Here is a 24,018-nt window from a genome sequence, read left to right on the forward strand (position 1 = left end):
GATAGGCTCCAAATCCCCCTTTGACTCTGAATTGCATTAAGCAGGCTATGGAATTCAATATTATGTAAAGTTCACTGACTACAAAAGACAAGATTGCAATAGATAGATAGATAGATAGATAGATAGATACTTTATTAATAAGTGTGTAATGATCAAGTGAGTGCACCCTGTGATGGACAGAGGCACCCATCTGAGCTGACAGAATAGGTTCTGGCCTCTTGGGACCTTGTATTGAAATAAAACAATTTTTAAAAATAATGAATAATTAGCTGGACTTATTAATACTGTTGTCTGAAAGTAATCCTCTGTTTCTAAAAGTCTTTTTTTTTTTTGTTGTTGTTTTCAGGACATGGACCATTTTCCCATGTATTTGATGGAACTTTCCTTAAGGACAAGGAGAAGGACAAGGAGAAGAGCAAAGACAAGTGCAAGGACAATGATAAGGGACCAAAACCAGGTCCAGGCCCAGGCCCAAGCTCTGGTTCAGTTTCACTAGTTCATGCCCAGGATGAAGATTGGAAGGTTCTATGTTTTCAAACTTTTCAGTTGCCTTAATAAAGCAACATTCTAACCATTTAAAAATGGTCATAAACTTATTTATTATTAATTGATTATTAATAATCAATTAATTCATTATTTAGAATTAAGTAATTTCAGATCTGTGATTTTTTTAGACACACAGGTAAAGTGTGCATTAAAATGGTTGTAATCAAGATGCTGAATTTCAGCTACCTTCTATGAGAATAAAAGGAAACGTTAGGTCTTTTTTTTTAAAACATTTTTAATTTAAGGAAAATTCCTAGATTGTCATACACTGCCTTAGAAAGGAGGACTGGCTTAGTGCTAAGATACTTCGTTTCAAGTTTTTCTCCCAGAAGGAGAATCTGAGAATTAAAACAGTAGAGCAGGTGCTCAATGCTGAGCAGAAGCCGCAGAAGAGTTGGCTTATATCCTGGACTCTGCACTGTCTCAGGGATCCTGCCTGTTTTCCTCTGGCTCAGTTTTCCTCTTACATCCCAAAGGCCTGTGTGTATGTTAAATAAATTGGCAACTTTAATTTACTTAAGTATGAATCCGTGTGTGTGCCCCTCAATGGACTAGTGCCCATCTTTAATTGGTTCCTAGCTTGCATCTAAAGCTGCTAAGATAAACACCAGACCCTCAAATCTTTGAACCATATGAGCATGTTAGAAAAACAGTAACTTGCTTATTTTTAAATGAGGGACAATTAAATATCCTTAAGTCTGATCTAAACATTTCAGTTGTCTAATTGTAGTTCTACCATTTTTAGATCACCCATATTGATTTAAAACTCAAAGTGTGCAAATGTCTCATGACAATTTTTGTCTTTTTGTATATTTATACAATTACTGCAGTCCACAATACCTGCGACATAACTTGAGTCACACATACAAAAGTCACCCAAGACATGCTCAATCAAGGCCATCTTTCTCAACATGGCCATTAGTGTGTATTTGTAAAATTTGTTGCATTTTTCATTTCAACATATGGTGCTTAATTCTGACTCTATAACCTAATAAAGTTAAATTTAAACAGAAAAAAATTATAAGAAATGAAAATATTGATAGAAGTGCTAATCCCATTGGAGCACATTGACTGTCACACAGGGAAGGTGCTGATGGTCTGATTGCAGGGGTCTACAACTTGGGTTCTGGAAGGTCAATGTGCCCTGTTTTGTTTTTTATTTAAATGATTTATTTCTACACTCATTTTGCTACATTAATGCGCACAGATCACCAGAATGTTTAATGGACTCAAGTGAGATTAGTACTCCTTCAATCACTATTTTTTATTTCCTACTAGGGGGCTTTTCCCCCTGCTTTTTTCGCATGCCAAAACCGGCCTGCACAATGCGCCTGCCACTTCACGTCTCTGCTGCTCGCATATGTTAATTTCACTTTCACCAAACAACAAATCTTTTAATTCTCGCAGATAGGCCTCTTCATTGGGAAGAAACACTACTTTTCCCTGATGGCAACATGAATTAGATGATCTAAGTCTCTGACTTAAAGTTTAAATCCAAACGATATATTCAATCTCTTTTCGCTGTTCTGTTATTTCACTGAATAGTAATTTCCATTTGTTTGCGCTAATGTGATCTTTACTATCATTTTTTTGAGACTTTTGAATTTTCGTACTTCCATTATCTCTAACCTACTCTGTATGTGTATCATGCCAACATTTTTGAATTCTTTATGACGTTCTACTTTGTCATCCACTCTTTGTCTTTTATTTCCAGCCCCAGGCCTGGTTAAATCTCTTGACACAAAGTCTCGTCTCACAGGACGTGAAAGTATCTCTCTGAAAAAGTCTCTTGTCCCAGGAATTTTTTATTATAATAGAGATATTTTTAAATATTCTGTATTAAATTAGAGAATCAGTTTTTCTGTTGCTTCAGTTTTACAGCATTTAATATAATATGCTCAACAGTAGTGCTGATGTTTGCTATGTGCCATGTATTGGAATAAAAAATGCAATGCACAATAATACTACAAGCATTACAATATACATTTCAGTAGGTGCTGCATCACAAACATTAATGCTGAAAAAGCCCAGTGTTGTCTGGAATATGGAATTAAACCAATTAAAATAACGTCATCATTGTGTTAATTTTTAACTCTTGTTTTTACCTCAAAATTGGTTGTTAATATTTCTTCTTTAATCAATAAACTGATCACCATTAATTCATCTTCTGATAATAAAGGTGATGGGCTTGTCATGAGTCATATCAGTGGACATGTCTTGGGTGACATATTTGGGTGTGTCAAGAGTGACTTTGGTGGATAAAGGCTGAATATGGATCTTTTTTGGTGCATTACCTAGACAGAAATCCACTTAAATTATTTTGATTTCTTTCATAATAGCCATGAGGTGATAAGCCTGAAAGGTGAGCCGTATGTTGCCAGGGACAGATGACTCTTAATTCTCTAAGCTCAGCTTCAAAACATTAAGTAGCATCTTTAAAAAATACACACATCATCTGTCAGCTAGACTATCTATCTATGGGCATTGACAAACAATAACAGGCATCTTGATAATATCAACACAGTAATTAATTCTCTCCATTTTTACAGCATGAAAATAGTTCATGTAAATTGTTTGACCACATGTACAAAACCAATGGATTGGAGGACATCTTTGGGAAATATGGAATTAAAGATGAAATAAATTTCATCAAGGAGATGATTAATGTGCCTGAGGTAACCTTCTTTATTTAATGTGAAGTCAAAAGCCTAAAAATGTTCCACATAAAGCGTTCTTAAATGTGTTAATCTGTGGACCCAAAAAAGATTATCAACACCATAGTGGACCCAAGAAGTGAATTACCATAATGATATCAGAACCATACATGGACAACTAGCTAAAGCCATATAATAAAAAACAGTAAACATTTTTTGTTTCCATTCAAGCATATTTCTCACAGATATTACAAAAAGGGAAAAGTAGAGAGCAAAGTATTTGTAATAAAATAGTAATTACCATTCAACAATGAAGATTCCTGAGGTGCATCACTGACAGTGCAATATTTAGTGTTAGCGTTAGTAAAACGGAGAAATACACTATGTTGATTTTATTAAATGTTAGCATGAATGACTTTGTTACTTGATTCTTGGACCCAGAGTAGACATAAAATAGTCAAAAAATAATTAAGTTTATTTACCCTGTCTTAAGTACTTATTGTTTTTGGGGGGAAAAAAAAAAAATTTTGTAAAATGAGCTCCACCATTAACAATGCTTTTTCCTAAATTAGTTTGCAAATTATTTAGCATGTCCTGGATTTCATTTAACAGTCCAATATACCGAGTAAAAAGATTGCACAGGTACATTTTCCAAAAAAAAACCAAAAAAAACTGTATATATTATTGGTATTCTGCATGGTTTTATATGATAAAAAGTCCAGGTTTAATGTTACTGACTGACATTGTGCTGATTGCTGTAGGCTCCCCATTCTACAGCCTGTCTCACACAATTTTGTTTGCACCTAAGTTATAGATTTAGATTCAATGTATGTCATAACAGAAAAGACACAACTAGTTGTCCCTGGCCTCAAACTGCTTTTACAGTGGCATTAAACACTGGCACCCCAAAAATTGTCACTTTTTGTGCCACACCAATTAATTTCACTTAATTTAGTACAACAATCCCTTAATAATAACTATTATTATTATCCCTTCATCTCAAAAGCTTCTCTCTCACTCCCTTCTCTGTTCTCCATACTGTACATGTCTTTGCAAGTCAGTCATCTCAGTTTGACTGTTTCATGTATTGTCAAAAGGATGGTGTTGTCCTGGGGAATATTTATTGTAATTTCATACTATAGAAACAAAAGATTACATAGAATTGTCAACAGGTTTGTTTATAGACCAGGTCTCATAGTACTACAATAAATAGGACACGAAACAGAGGGTGGTATATCACTTGTTTCAGAATTAGTGCTTAGATTAACTTAACCAATTTTACAACACAATCATGTAGGTGATCCATCACAAACAACCTCTACACTACTCAACATTTCTATTTTCATTCTGATGTTTTGATTGGACTGACTGGTTTGTTAAACACAGTATAAAATGTAAAATGGCATATTTTTATTTGATTAGACAAAACAAGCATACCCCCTTTTAAAGTGTATTTTGCTGTCAAATAAATCTGAACCAGGCAACTAATACATTTCATTAAAGTAGAATGTCATGATTTTACTGCTTATCTTTTCATGCACACTACAACAAAAGGCTGAGGTTGCGCTCCCCCTAATGGCCATGGCTTTGAACTGTAGAGCACAAATTTGCTGGTTCAGTCTGCATCAGAGGCAACTGTCATAATTGCAAAGAAACATGAAATTCTTTTTCTACTTCTCAGATCAAGTAATGTTGCAGATTTATCAGATGTATCAATGCAGCAACATTTCACCCATTTTAAACGACACTGAGAATAGTTTACAAATCACCTTCTGACAGGCCCTTTCCCTTCCCCATTCTTGTTAAAAAAAAAAAAAAAATCAGTATTCACATTTTAACAATGTTCTTTATATTTGTTGAAGCATAAACACAGCTTAATCAGTAGTAAGCACTTATTGATAATTACTTCATGTAACTACATTTTTAATTGTACATTTTTATCTGAATCAATATATGTCAAAATAGATTATTCTAATATTATTCAAGCTGCATGTTTGGTTTCTTTTTTGTGATGTTATGTCTCCTGTGTGCAAAATGCCTTTGTAAATGCTAAAGTAAAATTAGGAAAATTAAAAGTTCATCTGGTCAAGATGGTGTCAAGTTGTTTTTGTACTTCGTGGAGAAAGTGTAAATTGGAGACAGGAACACTGGCCATTCAGAATAATCGCTGATGCCCCGTCACCAGCTAGCAGATAGCCACGCAAGGTGGTGACTTTACTTGTTAGGAGCTCATAGCATCTCATGGCCAAGAATATAGCAACAGGAATATTTATTTATATAGCACATTTTCATACAGAAGTATAATTCAAGTGCTTCATAAATATCAAAAGACAAATTACAATAGAAAGTAAAACATCACTGATGATTATAAAGGTAAAAGTGAGTTCCTGATTTGACAACAGAGTGCTCAAAGTGTAAATTAAACAGGAAAAAAAAATTCCAGATGGCCTCTGGCCTACCTATTATAGGAATGACACTCTGTCTATGTGGTGAAGTGGCTTGCCCACTTTACAGTAGGAAAAAAACACTAATTCCTTTCATAACCTCCATTTCTTGGCAGTATTGCCACCTATTTAAATCGCCACATGAATACTTATTCTCTTCAAGTTCTCATTTTGCATGTTAGTACTTTGGTTTACTCCAGCTAACATGCATAGTTCTTGCAATGTAGTAAATGTCACTTGAATAAGCAGATAAATTATTGTTTTGAAATGTACTTCAGTAAATGTTACTCAGTGTTCACTTGCTCTAGCCTTCTCTCGTTCCTCCAATTAAACTGTTCGTTCTTTCTTTCTTTAGGCATGTAAGGGAAGAGATGACAAAAAGTCATTCCTGTATGAAATTGTTTCCAACAAAGAAACTGGAATTGATGTTGACAAATTTGACTATTTTGCAAGGTAAGAAAATTACAAAGACAGTTGGAATATAGCCTCACTTCTCCTTACTTAATAGGAAGAATAGAAAATGGGTGGATGGAACTGCAATAAGACTCGCCTTTGAAAACTTAGAACATATTAAATTAAACCATACTGAAGATCAGCAGAATGGCCTTGCATTAGACATCTACTGTGAGTCCACAGGTCTCTGGTTACCAAATTTTCTTATTATTAAAATATCTTATTTTGTTTTGTGAAAGTGTAGACATAGACAGTTCCATATTATTTCCTGTTAACTTTTTATAATTTTTTGATTATTTGGTTCATGTACAGTATGTAAATGATTCAAATATAAACACTATTTTTATTAGTGTACTATTTATTGCAAATTACTAGAACTGATTAAGTCTCAAAGCATCAAAACTACATAAACCTTAGGAAAAAATACTGAATTGAAACTCCACTCTAGTCTTACTATTAATTTATTTTCCTTTTTTTTTCCTGTTTTATATATTAATTATATGTATTATAATCATTTAGTCTTATTTAAATTACTGATTTTTTTACTTAACCCTTTCATATTTGAAATACATGTACTGTATACTTAAATATTTGTGCATACTTTTAAATAATTCTTGTGTTATTTAAAATGAATAATTTAAAATAATAAAAATGACAGGATGAACCACACCATTTAGAGTTTTAGTCAACACTAATTAAAATAAAGTTTAAATAATTACCCCAAAGCTCTACTCCACATTTCATTCGCTTTATTATTAAGCTGGTGACCTAATTGCTAAAAAGAGCAGCATAGGGACAAATAATCTGTTATATAAAGCACAAATAAGCTAAATATGGACATACAAGCTGCGTGTGGTCTTCGGGACCAAAAACCACCCAAAGATACCATGGCAGTTTTGCTGTATATGTTAACTTGGAAATGCATCAGCTAACTCTTAATAATTAGAGAGGGCAGATGATGTGGACCCACCTGTGCTTGCTACCCCAATGGCTTTCATAAGAAAACACTGGCGATACCATATCTTAGCCTTTTCGTAGGCATATGAGTCAAAGTGAATCACACAGATCAGTGGTTTATTCAACAATAATTTAAATGTTTTTATTGTCTTGTTCAGCATCTCCAAGCCCAATGAACAATGCATGGTGGACTTCTGGCCAATGGTGGATGTGGCCTGATTTCCACACATGATGAAACGTCACTTGTGTCGCAACAGCGGACCTCTGGTCTGAGAGTGGATATCCGCAGACAGACTAGTGAAGATTGACAACATGCACAGATGTCCTGCTTTATATTTATTCATTATGATCTCCTTGTGGTGCTGAACACATAGTGACAAATAATGCCAAAAGACATAAAGGTTTGGAGCAGTCACCCACCTGCATATTATATCCTGGCTGCAAAAGTTGAAATAATTGAACAAAGATGTCCCACATCACGGAGTCCAAAACAGAACTGGTCACAGACAGTCAAGATGGGAGCTTTAAAGGCCGATCAGGAAGTCCTGTCATCTCTGTGGTCGGACCCAGAAGTGGTGCCAGAACTTGGTGGGGTTTCCCGGGAACAGTCTGCAAGTAACTGAGAAAGACGGCACACCCCGCCACCCCCTGGTCGGAGGTGGAATTATCATTATCCAGGCCCTTTAGCTGCCTCCTACTCGCACGGGTGTGACAACATAGTTATCACTTCAGTCCACACTAGGAAATCTGTAACTTCATTAAGTTACATGATCCGACAATGCAGAAATTCTATTAATAAAGCTTTGGACAAGTCACTTTCAAAGGGCCAGTGTTGCGGTATTACTAAGTCAGCCCCTACTGATATAAATAAATTTAATAACAATGCTGAATGTTTGAAGAATTATTTCTTTAAACAGCCATAACAGATAAATGAACATCTGAGTACAGTTGCTGTTATTCAAAATAAAAAGGCTAGTTCCTGTAACCTGGCATGTATTTAATTTTGACATAAGATCAAATGGTTGACATAGCACAACAATTCCTAGTAAGCATTTTCAAACATACAGTAACGTTGTATCTGGAAATTTTTTCCACCCTTTTCAATCAGATCTGGAGTCTCTAACAAAATCAGATTTCAAGAATATGGGTGGGTTTATTTTCTTTTGTTGAGATCATTGAGAAGATGGAGAAAAGGTTAAAAACTTAGTAATTTGATGAATCTGGCATATGTAACCAAAAGACAGTCAGTGAGCAGCAGGGTGTGGTAGCTACTCTTTTCATCATCCTTTTTTACAAATTCTGCCCAATAAACAAGAAAAAACCATAGACATCCCTTGTCCTTCTGTCTATCACTGTACCCCAAACATTCTGCCAATTTCTTTGTTTCATAAAAGATCTTCTTGTTGACAGCTCCATCTTATTTTGCAGTTTGACTCTGGATGGTTACATTTCTAAAGGAGCTTGTCCTCCAGGATACAAGTTATCCTTATGTCTGTATTTACTAATATTTTTCCTAGTGTAAGCTAAAATATTTTTTATATTTTTTGTATCAGTTTAAGTTAAATTGATTATTTCTATAAGAATAGCAAAAAATATGTTTATACATCAATCAGTGACATACTGTATAATTGATTATATTTACTTCTCACTGCAATTCAACTAACTGACATTTTGCATACAGTGAATTGTTTCATGTTTATTTGAACATCTATTATTAAAGAGTCACATTAGATAATGCAATTACAGCTACAGTCAAATAAAATGGAAGCAAAAAATATGGATATTAAAACTGACTGACTGAGCTTTTATGACCTGATCTAGTGCAGTAAGGCTCAATTGGAAACAATCCCCAACAAAGCAGACATACCCTCATGGTTAGAGGCCTGAGTAGTCATTTGAATTAACCGAGATTTCTATTGATTTATCTGCTAAAGACAGTTGCTTTGCGCATGTTTGTGGGGTGCAGATTTAGACTGCCTCCTGGGAGTCCAATGAGTGCATTCTATCATGCTAGTGAAGAGAACCAATTACATTATTAGGTGACGTCAAGAGAGCTGGAGCAAGAAAAGTAAATGAGGATTTACCAAGAGCTAAACAGAGTTTTTGAGACAGAATAGAGAAGACTGGCATCTGGGGATCCCAGTAGTTAGAGAAGCTGGTTTCACATAGTTATGCTCTTCCAAGGCTTGTAATAGGAGACAGCTGCTTACTCACAGAATATGTCAGGTAATGTTAGGCATTGAATTTAGCCACTTTTTAAATTATTAGGAGAGTTACAGCATCATCCATGATGTTGGTATAGTTGAGCCACATAAGTGGTGATGTGTTCATAACACTTTGTGTGTACCAGACTTCTGATAGCACCACTTTGAGTGTGTTGTTATTGATGTGAAAACAGGAAAGTAAGGCCACTGAAAAGTAAATTGCAGTAATCCAATTGAGAGGTGTTAAATGTGTAAGCACCAAGGAATGTTCTGTGTGGCAGGAAAAGATAGAAAAAAATAAGATGAACAGAACCAGGAGACAGAAGAACACAAAATCTAAGTCTAGGCTCAGGCCAAGTACAGGTACTAGGATACAATACTTGAACAAAACATCATAGTCAAAAGGAACACACAAAGGTTTGTTAGGTATATTTAAAAAAGAAACCACAATAATACCACAGTTCAGTTTTAAAGGAAGTCTGCAATCATGGATGGTTTTCAGAGCTGTGCTATTTTAAATACTGTATCAAAGATGACCTCACTTGGTGTGACTCCTAGTAACTGCTCCCTAGCAACTTCTCATTGCAACATGGCAACAGCACCACAAAATAGCACAACTATGCTAAAACAAAATGGCATCACAGGACAATCGCTGAATAATATACAATCGAATACAACTTGTTAATCAAATAAAATTATATTAAAACAATAAAACTAGGAACTCCCATAATACCTTCTACTTTCAGCTGCTCCTGGTTAGAAGTTGCCACAGCGGATCATCTTCTTCCATATCTTCCTATCCTCTACATCTTGTTCTGTTACTCCCACCACCTGCATGTCCTTTCTCACCACATCCATAAACCTTCTCTTAGGCCTTCCTCTTCACTGGTAACTCTATCCTTTGCATCCTTCTCCCAATATACTTGGCATCTCTCCTTTGCACATGTCCAAACCAATGCAATCTCGCCTCTCTGACTTTGTCTCCAAACCGTCCAACTTGAGCTGACCCTCTAATGTCCTCATTTCTAATCCTATCCATCCTCGTCACACCCAATGCAAATCTTAGCATCTTTAACTCTTACACCTCCAGCTCTGTCTCTTGCTTTCTGGTCCGTGCCACCGTCTCCAACCCATACAACATAGCTGGTCTCACTACCGTCCTGTAGACCTTCCCTTTCACTCTTGCTGATACCCATCTGTCACAAATTACTCCTGACACTCTTCTCCACCCATTCCACCCTGCCTGCACTCTTTTTCACCTCTCTGCCACAATCCCCATTACTCTGTACTGTTGATCCCAAGTATTTAAACTCCTCCACCTTCGCCAGCTCTACTCCCTGGATCCTTACCATTCCACTGACCTCCCTCTCATTCACACACATGTCTTGTTCCTACTGCTCTTCATTCCTCTCCTCAACCTGCTCCCTACTATCGCTACAGATCACAATGTCATCAGCAAACATCATTGTCCATCTATCGTCTATCAACCTGTCCATCACCATTGCAAATAAGAAAGGACTGTACAACTCTTACATACTTCTCTGCCACTCCCAACTTCTTCATACAATACCACAACTCCTCTCGAGGCACCCTGTCATATGCTTTCTCCAGGTCCAGAAAGACGCAATGCAACTCCTTCTGGCCTTCTCTAAACTTCTCCATCAACATCCTCAGAGCAAACATCGCATCTGTAGTGCTCTTTCTTGGCATGAAACCATACTGCTGCTCACTAATCATCACTTCCCTTCTTAACCTAGATTCCACTACTCTCCCATAACTTCATGCTGTGGCTCATCAATTTTATTCCCCTGTAGTTACTGCAGTCCTGCACATCCCCCTTATTCTTAAATATCGGCACCAGTACACTTCTTCTCCATTCCTCAGGCATCCTCTCACTTTCCAAGATTCCATTAAACAATCTGGTTAAAAACTCCACTGCCAACTCTCCTAAACACCTTCATGCTTCCACAGATATATCATCTGGACCAACAGCCTTTCCATTTTTCATCCTCTTCACAGTTGTCCTTACTTCCTCCTTGCTAATCCTTTGCACTTCCTGATTCACTATCTCCACATCATCCAACCCCTTGTTCTCTTCATTCATCAGCCTCTCAAAGTACCCTTTCCATCTGCTCAACACACTCTCCTCACTTGTGAGTACGTTTCCATCTTTATCCTTTATCACCCTAACCTGCTGCACATCTTTCCCAGCTCGGGCTCTCTGTCTAGCCAATCGGTACAGGTCCTTTTCTCCCTCCTTAGGGTCCAACCTCTCATATAACTCATCATACACCTTTTCTTCAGCCTTCACCACCTCTCTCTTCACCTTGCACCTTATCTCCTTGTACTCTTGTCTGCTTTCTGCATCTCTCTGAATATCCCACTTCTTTTTTGCCATCCTCTTCCTCTGTATACTCTCCTGTACTTCCCCATTCCACCACCAGGTTTCCTTTTCCTCCTTCCTCTGTCCAGATGTCAAGCCAAGTGCCCTTCTTGCTGTCACCCTTACTACTTCTGCTGTAGTTTCCCAACTGTCTGGTAATTCTTCACTACCACCCAGTGCCTGTCTCACTTTCTCCTTAAACTCAATCTTGCAGTCATCCTTTTTAAAATTCCACCATTTGATCCTTGGCTCAGCCCTCACTCTTTTCCTCTTCTTGATCTCCGTCATCCTACAGACCACCATCCTATGCTGCTTAACTACACTTTCCCCTGCCACTACTTTGCAGTCTTCAATCTCTTTCAGATTGACTCCTCTGCATAGGATGTAATCTACCTGTGTGCATCTTCCTCCACTCTTGTACATAATCCTATGTTCCTCCCTCTTCTAAAAATACATACTCGCCACAGCCATGTCCATCCTTTTGGCAAAATCCACTATCCTCTGACCACCTTCACTCCTCTCCTTGACACCATACCTACCCATCACCTCCTCGTCTCCTCTGTTCCCTTCACTAACATGTCCATTGAAATCCACTCCAATCACCACTTTCTGTCCCTTGGGTACACTGTTCATCATTTCATCCAACTCACTCCAAAAATCTTCTTTCTCACCCATCGTCCACACAACTTGTGGGGTATATGCACTAACATTCATCATCTTCTTCTTTCGGCTGCTCCATTTTCAGGTTCATAATCATTACTCTGTCTGACACTCTTTTCACCTCCAAAAGACTCTTGACATAGTGTTCCTTCAGAATAACCCCTACGCAATTTCTCCTCCCATTCTTACCATGATAGAACAATTTGAATCCAATTCCGATCCACCTGGCCTTACTCCCCTTCCATTTAGTCTCTTGCACGCACAATATATCAACCTTCCTTCTCTCCATCATATCTGCTAACTCTCTCCCCTTACCCGTCATACTGCCAACATTCAAAGTTCCTATCCTCAGTTCCTCTCTTTTTACCTTCCTCCTCTCCTCCTGCCTCTGGATATATCTTCCCCCTCTTCTTTTTCTTCTTCGGCCAACAGTAACCCAGTTTCCGCCAGTATCCTGTTAGCTAACAGTACTGGTGGCAGTCGTTGTTAACCCAGAGCTTGACCGATCCGGTATGGAAATTTGTATTGTCCGCATGTTGATTTGGCAAAATTTTACACCAGATGCCCTTCCTGATGAAACCCTCCCCATTTATCTGGGCTTGGGACTGGCACGAAGAAACACACTGGTTTATGCATCCCCTGTGGCTGGGTTACGAACTTCATAATACCTAAATACAGAAAAAATATAATAAAATTATTAATGAAGATATCAAGCAAGAAGCATGAGTTTACAATTGCCCTAATTTAGGAGAGGCATGTAAAAATAAAAATATTGACAAGCGCAAAACATGCCACTAATTTACTTAAATCTTACCATTGACAAGAAGAAAAAAAAAATAACTCAAAAATGGAGCTAATTGCAAAAGCCTAAATGATGTAATCCAAAATAATCTGCAAAATGCATAGACACATACAAAAAAAGTGTTTCATAATTCAACCTACAGAGTACAGAAAGCTCAAAAAGCATCAGAACAGCAGACGATTTTACTATTGAGCAGGCCATCTCTTACAGTGGTGGTAAACAGCTGTCCTGACATCACACACCAGGTCATGACACTTTCCATGGTCATGCCCTGAGGCATGATATTGCTGTCATTTCAGATTTCTAAAGTACTGTAAAGCTGCCAGCCAAACAATACAAAGTTAAAAACAAGCACAATAAATAATAAAAAATCATAAACAGTACATATCAGCTGATTCATCTGGTATAAATAAGTGTCAAAAGCTGGTTTATATAATGAAGCCTAATTCCTTTTGTAGCTGCGCTTACCCAAAATTACCAATTTAAAAAATTAGATAAATAACCTATTTGAAACATTAGATAAACTACCATTTCTTTCTGCTCTTGTTATTAAATACATTTTTCATTTTTTGTTCAACCAACCAAGGTTCACTAGTAGCCAATGAATTGCACTTTGAATACTGAAGAGTTCTGCTAATCAGATTGACCTAAATTATTGTGATGTATTTCAGAGACTGCCACCATTTAGGGATTCAGTCAGGCTTTGACTACCAGCGATACATTGAATTTGCTCGAGTCTGCAAGTTTAATGGTAAATGGCGTATTTGTACTCGAGATAAGGTAAGACACTTTATATTTTTTATATACATTACATTTCTTAATGCATGATTGGCAACTAATATGGCTAATTATTGTATTTCTTCTCTCACATATGCTTTCAAGAGGCCCTCTCACACCAAGCAGAAAAAAATAATTGCATTACAGTAATTTTTAAGACCAACATCCATATTACTAACCGAAGGTTACCGGAAGCACAGGAAGGCACGGACGCAGGACACAGGAGACATAGTGCGCAGGCGCCTACAACGCGCGTCGGATACACCGAAAGCAAGGGGGGGCACGGCCCAAAAACAAAAGAGCTCAACTAACAGCAATAACAAATAAAACAACGAGCCCATAGCTAACGACACGGCCACAGAAAACGGCCACAGAACAAACAAACACAACAGGATTCGGCGCCCCGCCCCAGAGTCAAACCGGAGAGAGTACAGAATCCGCAAAAGTCCACACTACACAGCATAGTCAAAACCGAGATAGTATGGAAGGCGCAGGCGCCTACAACGCGCTTCTGAACCATATAGTCAAACCCGAGATAGTATGGAAGGCGCAGGCGCCTACAACAACGAAAACCGAAACAGCTCAACTAATGGAAATACACAACCGAGCCCATAGCTAATGACACAGCCACAGAAAAAACAAAGTCGAGAGGATTCAGAGACAGGCTAGAAGTAATAAACTGTAACAGGTCGTTTATTATGAGACACCTCATGACTAGCAGAATCGTACGTCGACGTCACCGCCATATTGTGAGTGGCACTGCTGTGGAGTGAAGTTATGAATAATGTGCTGCTTGGGATTGTACAAACCGCTGAACACTTTACACCAAATCCCGAGGGATTACATTTCATAAGTAGGGCTGAACTATTGTTTTGGTTATATATGGCCGTTAGGAAATCCCTTTAATAAACGTCTGGACTACACAGCATATGTGAATCACATTACAGTAATACAATATTAACAGTACAACCACAGAAAACAGACACGAGACCAGATGGATAATAACAATAAACGATCGCTCCGTATTAAACGTACGGAATCCCCAAAGGTACAATCTACACAGCATATGTGAATCACATTACAGTAATAAATTATTAACAGTACAACCACAGAAAACACAGACACGCAAGCAGATGGATAATAACAATAAACAAACACTCCGTATTAACAGTAAGTGCAATTATCCATATTACTAACAGTAAACGACGTATAGCTTAACAGAGTCACGAGCTAACGGAGTCACGGCTCCAAAACGAAACAGCTCGACTAACAGAGCTACAAAAACGAGCCCGCATGGATAAAAACAATGAACGCAGGCGCCTACAACGCACGTCTGAAACAGCAGAGGCAAAACACTCTCGGCTCCAAAACGAAAGAGCTCGACTAACAGATACAAAAACGAGCCCGCATGGATAAAATCAATGAATGCAGGCGCCTACAATGCGCTTCTAAAAAAAACCACAACCAAAGAAGTCACAGCTACAAAATGAAACAGATCAACTAACAGAAATGCAAAAACGAGCACGTATGGATACAAACCATAAACGAAGGCGCCTACAACGCGCTTCTCAAACAGCAGACGCACAACGAAAGATCCAAAAAAAAGGAACAGTCGCTGAACAATTCCGCCAATTAGCTGACAACGCATTCTATAATGAGTCCACTATTAATGAAAATTCATTGGGATTAGTGAGTGTCATTTGCAGTCATTGTCATTCACTTAACTTCTCTGAAGACAAGACTGGCAGTACAACTAATGAGTTTACACGTTGTTGTCAAAAGGGTCAGGTTAGACTGCCTCCTTTGGATGAATATCCTGAATATCTGCGGAAGCTTCTGACTGGCAATGTACCCGAAAGCAAAAGCTTTATGGACTGCATTAGATCCCATAATAGTTCATTTGCTTTTGCATCTACTGTGGTAAATATCAGGCCACCACCTGGGAATGGCCCATACTGCTTTCGCGTGTGTGGACAAATAGTACATCGGATTGGAACAGTGCACCCTCAACCAAATCACGAACGCAAATATGTCCAAATCTACGTGTTAGATCCAGATGACGCAATATATCAACGAATGAACCTTCCTGAAAACAAGCAATGCACAGAACTGATAATGAGAAATGTCGCTGAAGTCATAAACAATCACCCATTAGCTAAGTCTATAAAAATGCTACATGAAGTTGAAAAAGAAGCCAATACAAAAGCAGAGGCGGAAGGTGTAGCACCAACTACAATTGCTTTAGTGTTAATAAAGGACAAAGAACAAGATCCAAGATGATACAATGTTCCCATCGTTAATGAAGTGGCAATTGTCTTTCAAAGTAAAGATGGTGAGCCTCCATTTGACCGCGATATTGTCCTCGATTTACGTCCTGATGAAACCACCAAACCTAGTGTCCAATGTGTAGACATTTGTTTTCCAATACTTGATACTTTAACATACCCCATTTTGTTTCCAACTGGCCAGGAAGGATGGAGTGCTATGATTTCTAGATATAAAAAACATCCAGCACAGAAACGATCACGTGTATCGATGAAAGAATATTTCTCCTACAGACTCTCAGTAAGAGACGACTTTAATCCATTACTCAATGCAGGAAAGCTAACTCAACAATACATAGTTGATGTTTATATTCGAGCAGAATCAAATGACCTCCAGTGGATTAGAAACAACCAACCTACACTGAGGGCCGATATCTACAAGTCACTAATAGACTACATAAATCGTGATGCTGACGTGATGGATCACCCTGCTGGAAAACCAGTTATTCTACCATCTACCTTTCAAGGCAGCCCACGTAATATGCAAAAGCATTACCAAGATGCAATGGCTATTGTTAGAAAGTTTGGCAAACCTGATCTATTTTATCACTATGACCTGAAATCCTAAATGGAAAGAAATTACAAATAATCTTATGCCATGGCAAAAAGTAGAACATCGTCCTGATTTAGTTGTGAGAGTGTTTAGACTCAAACTAAATAACCTACTGGAGGATATCAAGAACAAATCTCTATTTGGGACTGTTAAAGCAATTATTCACGATATCGAGCTTCAGAAGAGAGGTGTACCACACGCCCATATTTTAATAATCCTTGCTGCTGATTCCAAAATTTGCACAGAGGATGACATCAATAAAACAGTGAAAGCTGAAATTCCAGACCGTGACAATTCTCCACATCTTTCAAATTATCAGAAATATGATTCATACACCATGTGGCAATACAAATCCAAACAGTCCATGTATGGTGAATAGCAAATGTTCTAAAGGATTCCCCAAAGAATTCCAAGACGTTACACTTGGAAATGTAAACGGATATCCTAAGTATATGAGAAGAAAGACAAATGCATTGCAAGTTATACCGGGTCGTCCAATTGACAATAGCTGAGTGGTGCCATACAATCCTTATCTATGTTTACGATACAACTGCCATATAAATGTTGAAATTTGCGCTACAGTAAAAAGCGTTAAGTATTTATTCAAATACGTGTACAAAGGCTATGATTGTGTTAATGTTTCAGTATCTGAAAGAAATGATCACGATGAAACTCGAATGTATGTGGATTCATGGTACGTCAGTGCTCCAGAGGCCATATGGAGAATATTTTGCTTTCCAATGCACAATCAGAGCCACACAATATGTCGATTGCCAGTTCATTTGGAGCATGAACAAAATGTCTGTTTTCGAGCAGGTAATGAAGTCCAAGCAGCACAGAGAGCAGCTATAAGAAATACTAAACTTACCGTGTGGTTTAAGCTCAATCAAGAAGATCAGGATGCTCACCAGTGGAAGTATTGGGAGATTCCTGTTCACTATGTTTGGGTTGACAATGGTACTTTCTGGAGAAAACGACAGCAACACGGTAATAATGTCATAGGCCGAATGTACACTGTCAGTATTAAGGAGCTGGAACGGTTTTATCTACGGTTACTTCTTCAACATGAAACCGGAGCTAGGTCATTTAACGACATTAAAACTGTTCAAATTGGCAACACCATCAAACTCTGTAAGACTTTCCAGGAAGCAATAAATGAAAAAGGATATTTATTGGATGATACACTTTGGCAAAAAACTCTACATGATGCAATATCGTATTCAATGCCAGCTCAGGTCTGCCAACTGTTTGCTTATATCTGTGTATTTTCCTCACCGTCAGATCCATTGAACCTCTGGAATACAAACAAGGGAGGAATGATAGAAGACATATGCCACAAGCTGCATGGAAATGATGATTCCTGCGTCAACTGTGAAGCTTATGCACTTAAAGACATTCAGTTGGCTCTCATACTCCTTGGATATACGTTGGAGAACTTCAATTTGCCAAATGTTCCACATTCATTATCTGCTTTGAATTCAACGCCAATAAATCTTCAGGCAGAGCAACAGATTGTGCAAACTGATTTCCAGTTTAAATACCCTACAATCTGCTGCTTTTAATAAGATTGTTCTTGCCACGGAAGACAACAGCCCGATACCCAAATGCTACTTTCTTGACGGCCCTGGGGGAAGTGGAAAGACATACCTTTATGAAACACTTATACATTTCTTTTCTGCAAAACAACAGTTAATTATTGCATCAGCTACAACCGGAGTAGCAGCTAATTTGTTAATAAATGGTTGGACATGTCGCTCCTTATTCAAGCTTCCAGTTCCAATCATTGAAATGTCGGTTTCAACTATGACAATGAACAGTAACAATGCAAATGAAATCAGTCTTGCTAAACTATTGATTTTAGACGAATGTACAATGGCATCCAGTCATTTACTCAACACCATTGATAAACTTCTCCAAGCGTTAATGGATAATAATATTCCATTTGGAGGAAAAGTACTTTTATTAGGAGGAGATTTTCGACAGTGCTTAGCTATTGTTTCGCATGCTATGCGTTCAGCTATTCAGTCCAGTTTAAAATACGCAAACAATTGGCATTACTTTGAGAAAATAAATTTTGGTACAAAACACGCGGTGTGCAGATCCAGAATATACAAATTAGTTGTTACAACTAGGAGATGGAAACCTTACCAATGCGTATGACCTTCACCCAGATATTATTCAGATCCCTCAAGCCTTTATCTGCGACGACTTACTGACAGAGGTGTTTGGTGAAGCAATCTCATTGGACCAGATACCACTTCTAACGCAACGGGCTATATTATGTCCAAAAAATATTGACGTTGATCACATAAATAACCAAGTGATTGCATTGCTTCCTGGAGAAAGCCGCCTCTTTCTAAGTACTGACAATGTTGATTCTGAAGATGAAAATGAGCATCTTAATTTCCCCTTGGAATATTTAAACACTATTACCCCTGCCGGATTGCCACAACACAATCTTAACCTTAAGGTCGGGACAATAGTCATGCTATTAATAAACCTTAATACTAAACAAGGTTTATGCAACGGTACACGGTTAGTCATGAACACCATGACAGACAATGTTATTGAAGCAAAAGTACTTGCGGGATCGCATACTTCCAATACTGTTTTAATTCCCAGAATTGACCTTACAAGTTCTGACCTGGAATTACCCTTTAAACTTAAACGATGCCAATTTCCCATTAAAGCTGCATTTGCCATGACAATCGGCAAATCCCAAGGACAGACCATGGACAGAGTGGGCATTTACCTCTCTGAACCTGTATTTGGACATGGACAACTTTATGTGGCCTGCTCAAGAGTTCGGCGTTCATGCGACGTTAAGGTTATAAATACTCCATACCAAGGAAAACTCATTCAAGGACAAGACGCCATCTTTACTACAAATGTTGTGTATAAAGAGAGATTCGATTAAATATTTGTAATCTACCATGTTATGACTTCTGTAGTTCCTATGTACGTCATCTACACCTTTACACTCAAATATATCTCATACATATATCTGCAGCAACTCAAAGACATTATGTGCTTACACGATTAAACGTCCATTTTACTTTACATATATTACTAAATGGAAATACAGATACATGGATTTAATTACATCCATGTAGGGGTGGGCGGTATGACCAAAATTCTATATCACAGTATTTTTCAAAATTATCCCGGTTTCACGGTATTCAACGGTATTTTTTTCCCCATGCATGAGTGGATGTTAACCACATTTTCCACTGCAATTACTGGCTAAGAATAACCTATTCCACTGTCAAGAGTATTGTACATTGTACAAAAAAAAAACATTTTAATGTGCACACAAGCATTAATACAGTTTTACATTGCCCCATAAAGTGATAGTTTTCAAGGGGTTGGTACTAATGGAGAAGGTATCACATTGCATGACAGATGCAGTCAAAATATAGAACCTTTTTATTGAACAAATTTTGCAAAAACAAACTAATTTTGACAACATATTTTCAACCATACAAAGAGGCATTTAGTAAAATATCCAGAAGTGCTTGTCAAAAATTGTATGGCACCGAATATGTCTTAGAAAAGGAATAAATAGTAAATATTTTTTGTAAACCAACTACACTTTCTGTTAATGTTAACAATCTCTGTCCACTGACACGTTAAAGTGACTTTTTAAACAACTTTACAACAACATTTATTTATATAGCACATTTTCATACAAAAAGTAGCTCAAAGTGCTTTACATAATGAAGAGAAGAAAAATAAAAGACAAAATAAGAAATTAAAATAAGACAACATTAATTAACATAGAAAGGAGTAAGGTCCGATGGCCAGGGTGGACAGAAAAAACAAAAAAAAACTCCAGAAGGCTGGAGAAAAAAATAAAATCTGTAGGGGTTCCAGGCCACGAGACCGCCCAGTCCCCTCTGGGCATTCTACCTAACATAAATGAAATAGTCCTCTTTGTAGTTAGGGTTCTCACGGAGTCACTTGATGCTGATGGTCATACAGACTTCTGGCTTTTAATCCATCCATCATTGTTGAACATCATGGTGCTTTGGGTAGATGGTGGTGGCGCACGCCACCACCAACAGGACACCGGAAAAGGAAACAGAAGAGAGAGTAGGGGTTAGTACAGATTTTGAATAAATAGTTATTATAATGAATTAGATATTCAGAGTATCAGGATTAAATTACAGTGAAGTTATGAGAAGGCCATGTTAAAATAATGTGTTTTCAGTAGTTTTTTAAAGTGCTCCACTGTATTAGCCTGGCGAATTCCTACTGGCAGGCTATTCCAGATTTTAGGTGCATAACAGCAGAAGGCCGCCTCACCACTTCTTTTAAGTTTTGCTCTTGGAATTCTAAGGAAACACTCAGTTGAGGATCTGAGGTTACGATTTGGAATATAAGGTGTCAGACATTCCGATATATAAGCCGGGGCGAGATTATTTAAAGCTTTATAAACCATAAGCAGAATTTTAAAGTCAATTCTGAATGACACAGGTAACCAGTGTAGTGACATCAAAACTGGAGAAATGTGTTCGGATTTTCTTTTCCTGGTAAGGATTCTAGCAGCTGCATTCTGCACTAGTTGCAAACGATTGATGTCTTTTTTGGGTAGTCCTGAGAGGAGTGCGTTACAGTAATCTAGCCGACTGAAAACAAACGCATAAACTAATTTCTCTGCATCTTTCGATGATATAAGAGGTCTAACTTTATCATCATTAAACTGCATAATATTTTTAAACTAATAAATAATAACAATAAAATAAATAATAGTAGTATTACTGATAGTTGCACTATTACTTCAAGCCCAGGTGCATTACACAGTATTCACCAAATTAAAATAAAATGCAACAAGTGCAACTTGGTGATGACATCTTTACCAGCTGAACCATCATTTAGGCAAACTGCATTAATATGGACCTTGCTTCAAGCTAAGCTATACTGGGAAGAAAAAAACAAACTATATGTCAAGAACAAAGTCGACATTTCCACTTTATTCTCATAGTTTACTTCATAATTAAAGTAGAATGTCGTAAACTAAACTTCTTCCTAAAATCAATGTTTAATCAATTACTTAATTTACCCCGTCATAAATTAATGCAGCACATTAAATGCTTTGTGTTACGTTCCCCGACCCAGTGGTTAATCCCTACGCTTCTTAAACTGACTTCCTCCGCCCTAAGAGAAGACAGCGATCACCATACAGAATCCATTCACTTCATGATATTCCTGCTTTCTGAAAATGTAGAATGCTAAGATAAATACTTGATATCATTTTCATGATGAAATGCATTAAAGCAGGTATTACACATGCACGGTAGTGTGGCGGTAGTGCTGCTCCCTCGCAGTAAGGGGTCCCCAGGTGTATGTTCAGTGTAGAGAACTTCATGGCAGGTGTGACGAGGCTCCAAAAAACTGGATGTATGAATAGCTATCGCACAGGTTTAATTTAAATATTGTGTAAATGTTGGGTTTGTGATCTGCTGGTCGGAGACACGAACACAGAATTCAATGCATGTTCTTCTGAGCGGGCTATCTTTATTGCATGCATGCTGTCTCTTTCTGACGTAGGCTACCAAAACCCCAGTTCCTATCCTTCCTTTTTCTTTCACCACATAACCACATAACCAATCACCACACGATAAACGTCTTTGTGAAATTAAAACTAGTTATAAACTTAGCCCACGGAGTGTTCAGAACTTTAAAAATATCTTTGTTATACATGTTTAATTATGCCATCCATTCAGAGTTGCGCCCATCTGTGAACGAATCACTTAACACAAAGCATTTAATGTGCTATATAACTTATGACGGGGTTTGAGAAAATCTAGTAAATTAAATATTCATTTTATGATGAAGTTTAGTTTACGATGTTCTACTTTAATGACAAATTATGAGAATAAAGTCAAAAGAATATATTCTCATCATAAGCATCAAGATTAAAGTGGAAATGTCGAGAATAAAGTCAAAATGTCGTCACACTATTACACAGTACCCAGGTATATTACACTGTATTGAAAACAAATAAAACAAGTACAACTTGGCTTGCAGTATTATCCAGTAGTATAGAAACAGTATTTACACATCTGACCTTTTAAAACTAAAGCATCTCCAGGTGACAGACGTGACTTCTTTTTTTCTTTTCTCTGTCCATTTCCACCGCGCTGCATACCTATGCTACCGCCCACTATTTGGTGGTGTAGCAGTGAAAAAGAGCCCTAGTGCAACAAATCTGTGTTTAGTGGTGTAGCAGTGAAAAAGGTTCCCACTTGAACAGTTTCCTGCTGCACCACGTTCCGAACGTCGGTTAGGCAATTTAAACCGGTGTTGCGGTATAAGAAAAATCCATATCATAAAAAAAATAAAAAACGGTTTTCGGTATGAACCGGTATACCGCCCAGCACTACATCCATGTGATTTCCATTCATTCCTTTGCGATTCGTTAGAGAATCGGGGGTTTACTGGTTCTATTCTAAATCACTCCTGTAGACACTTTTATTAGCATTATGGAAATTATTATAAATACAGACCCAAAATCACCATCTTAAAGAGGAGTTTGTTTTTGTCAAGTTTAAATTAAAAGGTGCGCCTCTGTAGGTTAGCACATATTAAATAGCTACTGCCTACCAGGGGATGGATGCTTTTTTGTGCTATAAGAGAAGCCTCCATAAGTTCTAGTCCCACCTGCTGAGCAGGTGATTCTATGACAAATTACTTTGTAGTTGGTGGGACAATGACAGTGTGGTGCCCCCTGAATGTGTGCTTGGCAGGATAGTCAACTAGTCAAATGTTGCTTATTAAAGTGTTTTTTTTTTCATTCTTGTAAATAATTTACTGCAGGAGGCTTTTAACTTGTATGAATTGTTCTCCATCCGCAAATCACTCTTCAAGAGAGTTTATTACCACAAAACCACCTGCAGTATCGAACTCATGTAAGTCCAGAGTTTTTAACTAGATCAGTTACTCTTTGGTCTCCTAACCTTTTTAAATGGTGTCCTAGCACCCTTTGGGTGCATCATTGGTTGGCTTATGTGTTAGTCAGCTTTTATCAACTGTCATTCTCTCTTCTGTTTGGACTAGAAAAATCTTTCAGCATGTGGGTATCATCCAATTCGTGCTTGAATATTCTGGAAAATAAAGATACTCCACTAGTAAAAAAAATAGCACCAGAATTTATTCAGAATCAATCCATTACTATATTAACTCCTTGTTACAAAACCAGTTATTTATTGTATTTTATCCACCAACCAAACCTTCTTACTGCAGTATTTAAGAATATGAT

General features: G+C 37.6%; 1 protein-coding gene and 1 long non-coding RNA gene across 3 annotated transcripts in view; one reads left to right on the forward strand and one right to left on the reverse strand.

Moving 5' to 3' along the window:
• Nucleotides 1-24,018, forward strand: part of LOC114665897 (deoxynucleoside triphosphate triphosphohydrolase SAMHD1-like) — a 157,565-nt gene that overhangs the window by 104,201 nt on the left and 29,346 nt on the right. For both annotated transcript variants that reach the window (XM_051919609.1, XM_028820552.2), the window contains exons 6-10: nt 347-522; nt 3,096-3,221; nt 6,000-6,097; nt 13,775-13,883; nt 23,577-23,668. In XM_051919609.1, coding sequence (XP_051775569.1) covers nt 347-522; nt 3,096-3,221; nt 6,000-6,097; nt 13,775-13,883; nt 23,577-23,668 — 601 coding nt within the window. The remainder of the gene's footprint in view (nt 1-346; nt 523-3,095; nt 3,222-5,999; nt 6,098-13,774; nt 13,884-23,576; nt 23,669-24,018) is intronic.
• Nucleotides 1-24,018, reverse strand: part of LOC127525983 (uncharacterized) — a 293,828-nt gene that overhangs the window by 18,991 nt on the left and 250,819 nt on the right. The window lies entirely within an intron of this gene.

The sequence above is a fragment of the Erpetoichthys calabaricus genome, chromosome 15 (genome assembly GCF_900747795.2).
Source record: "Erpetoichthys calabaricus chromosome 15, fErpCal1.3, whole genome shotgun sequence".
NCBI classification, from domain to species: domain Eukaryota; kingdom Metazoa; phylum Chordata; class Cladistia; order Polypteriformes; family Polypteridae; genus Erpetoichthys; species Erpetoichthys calabaricus.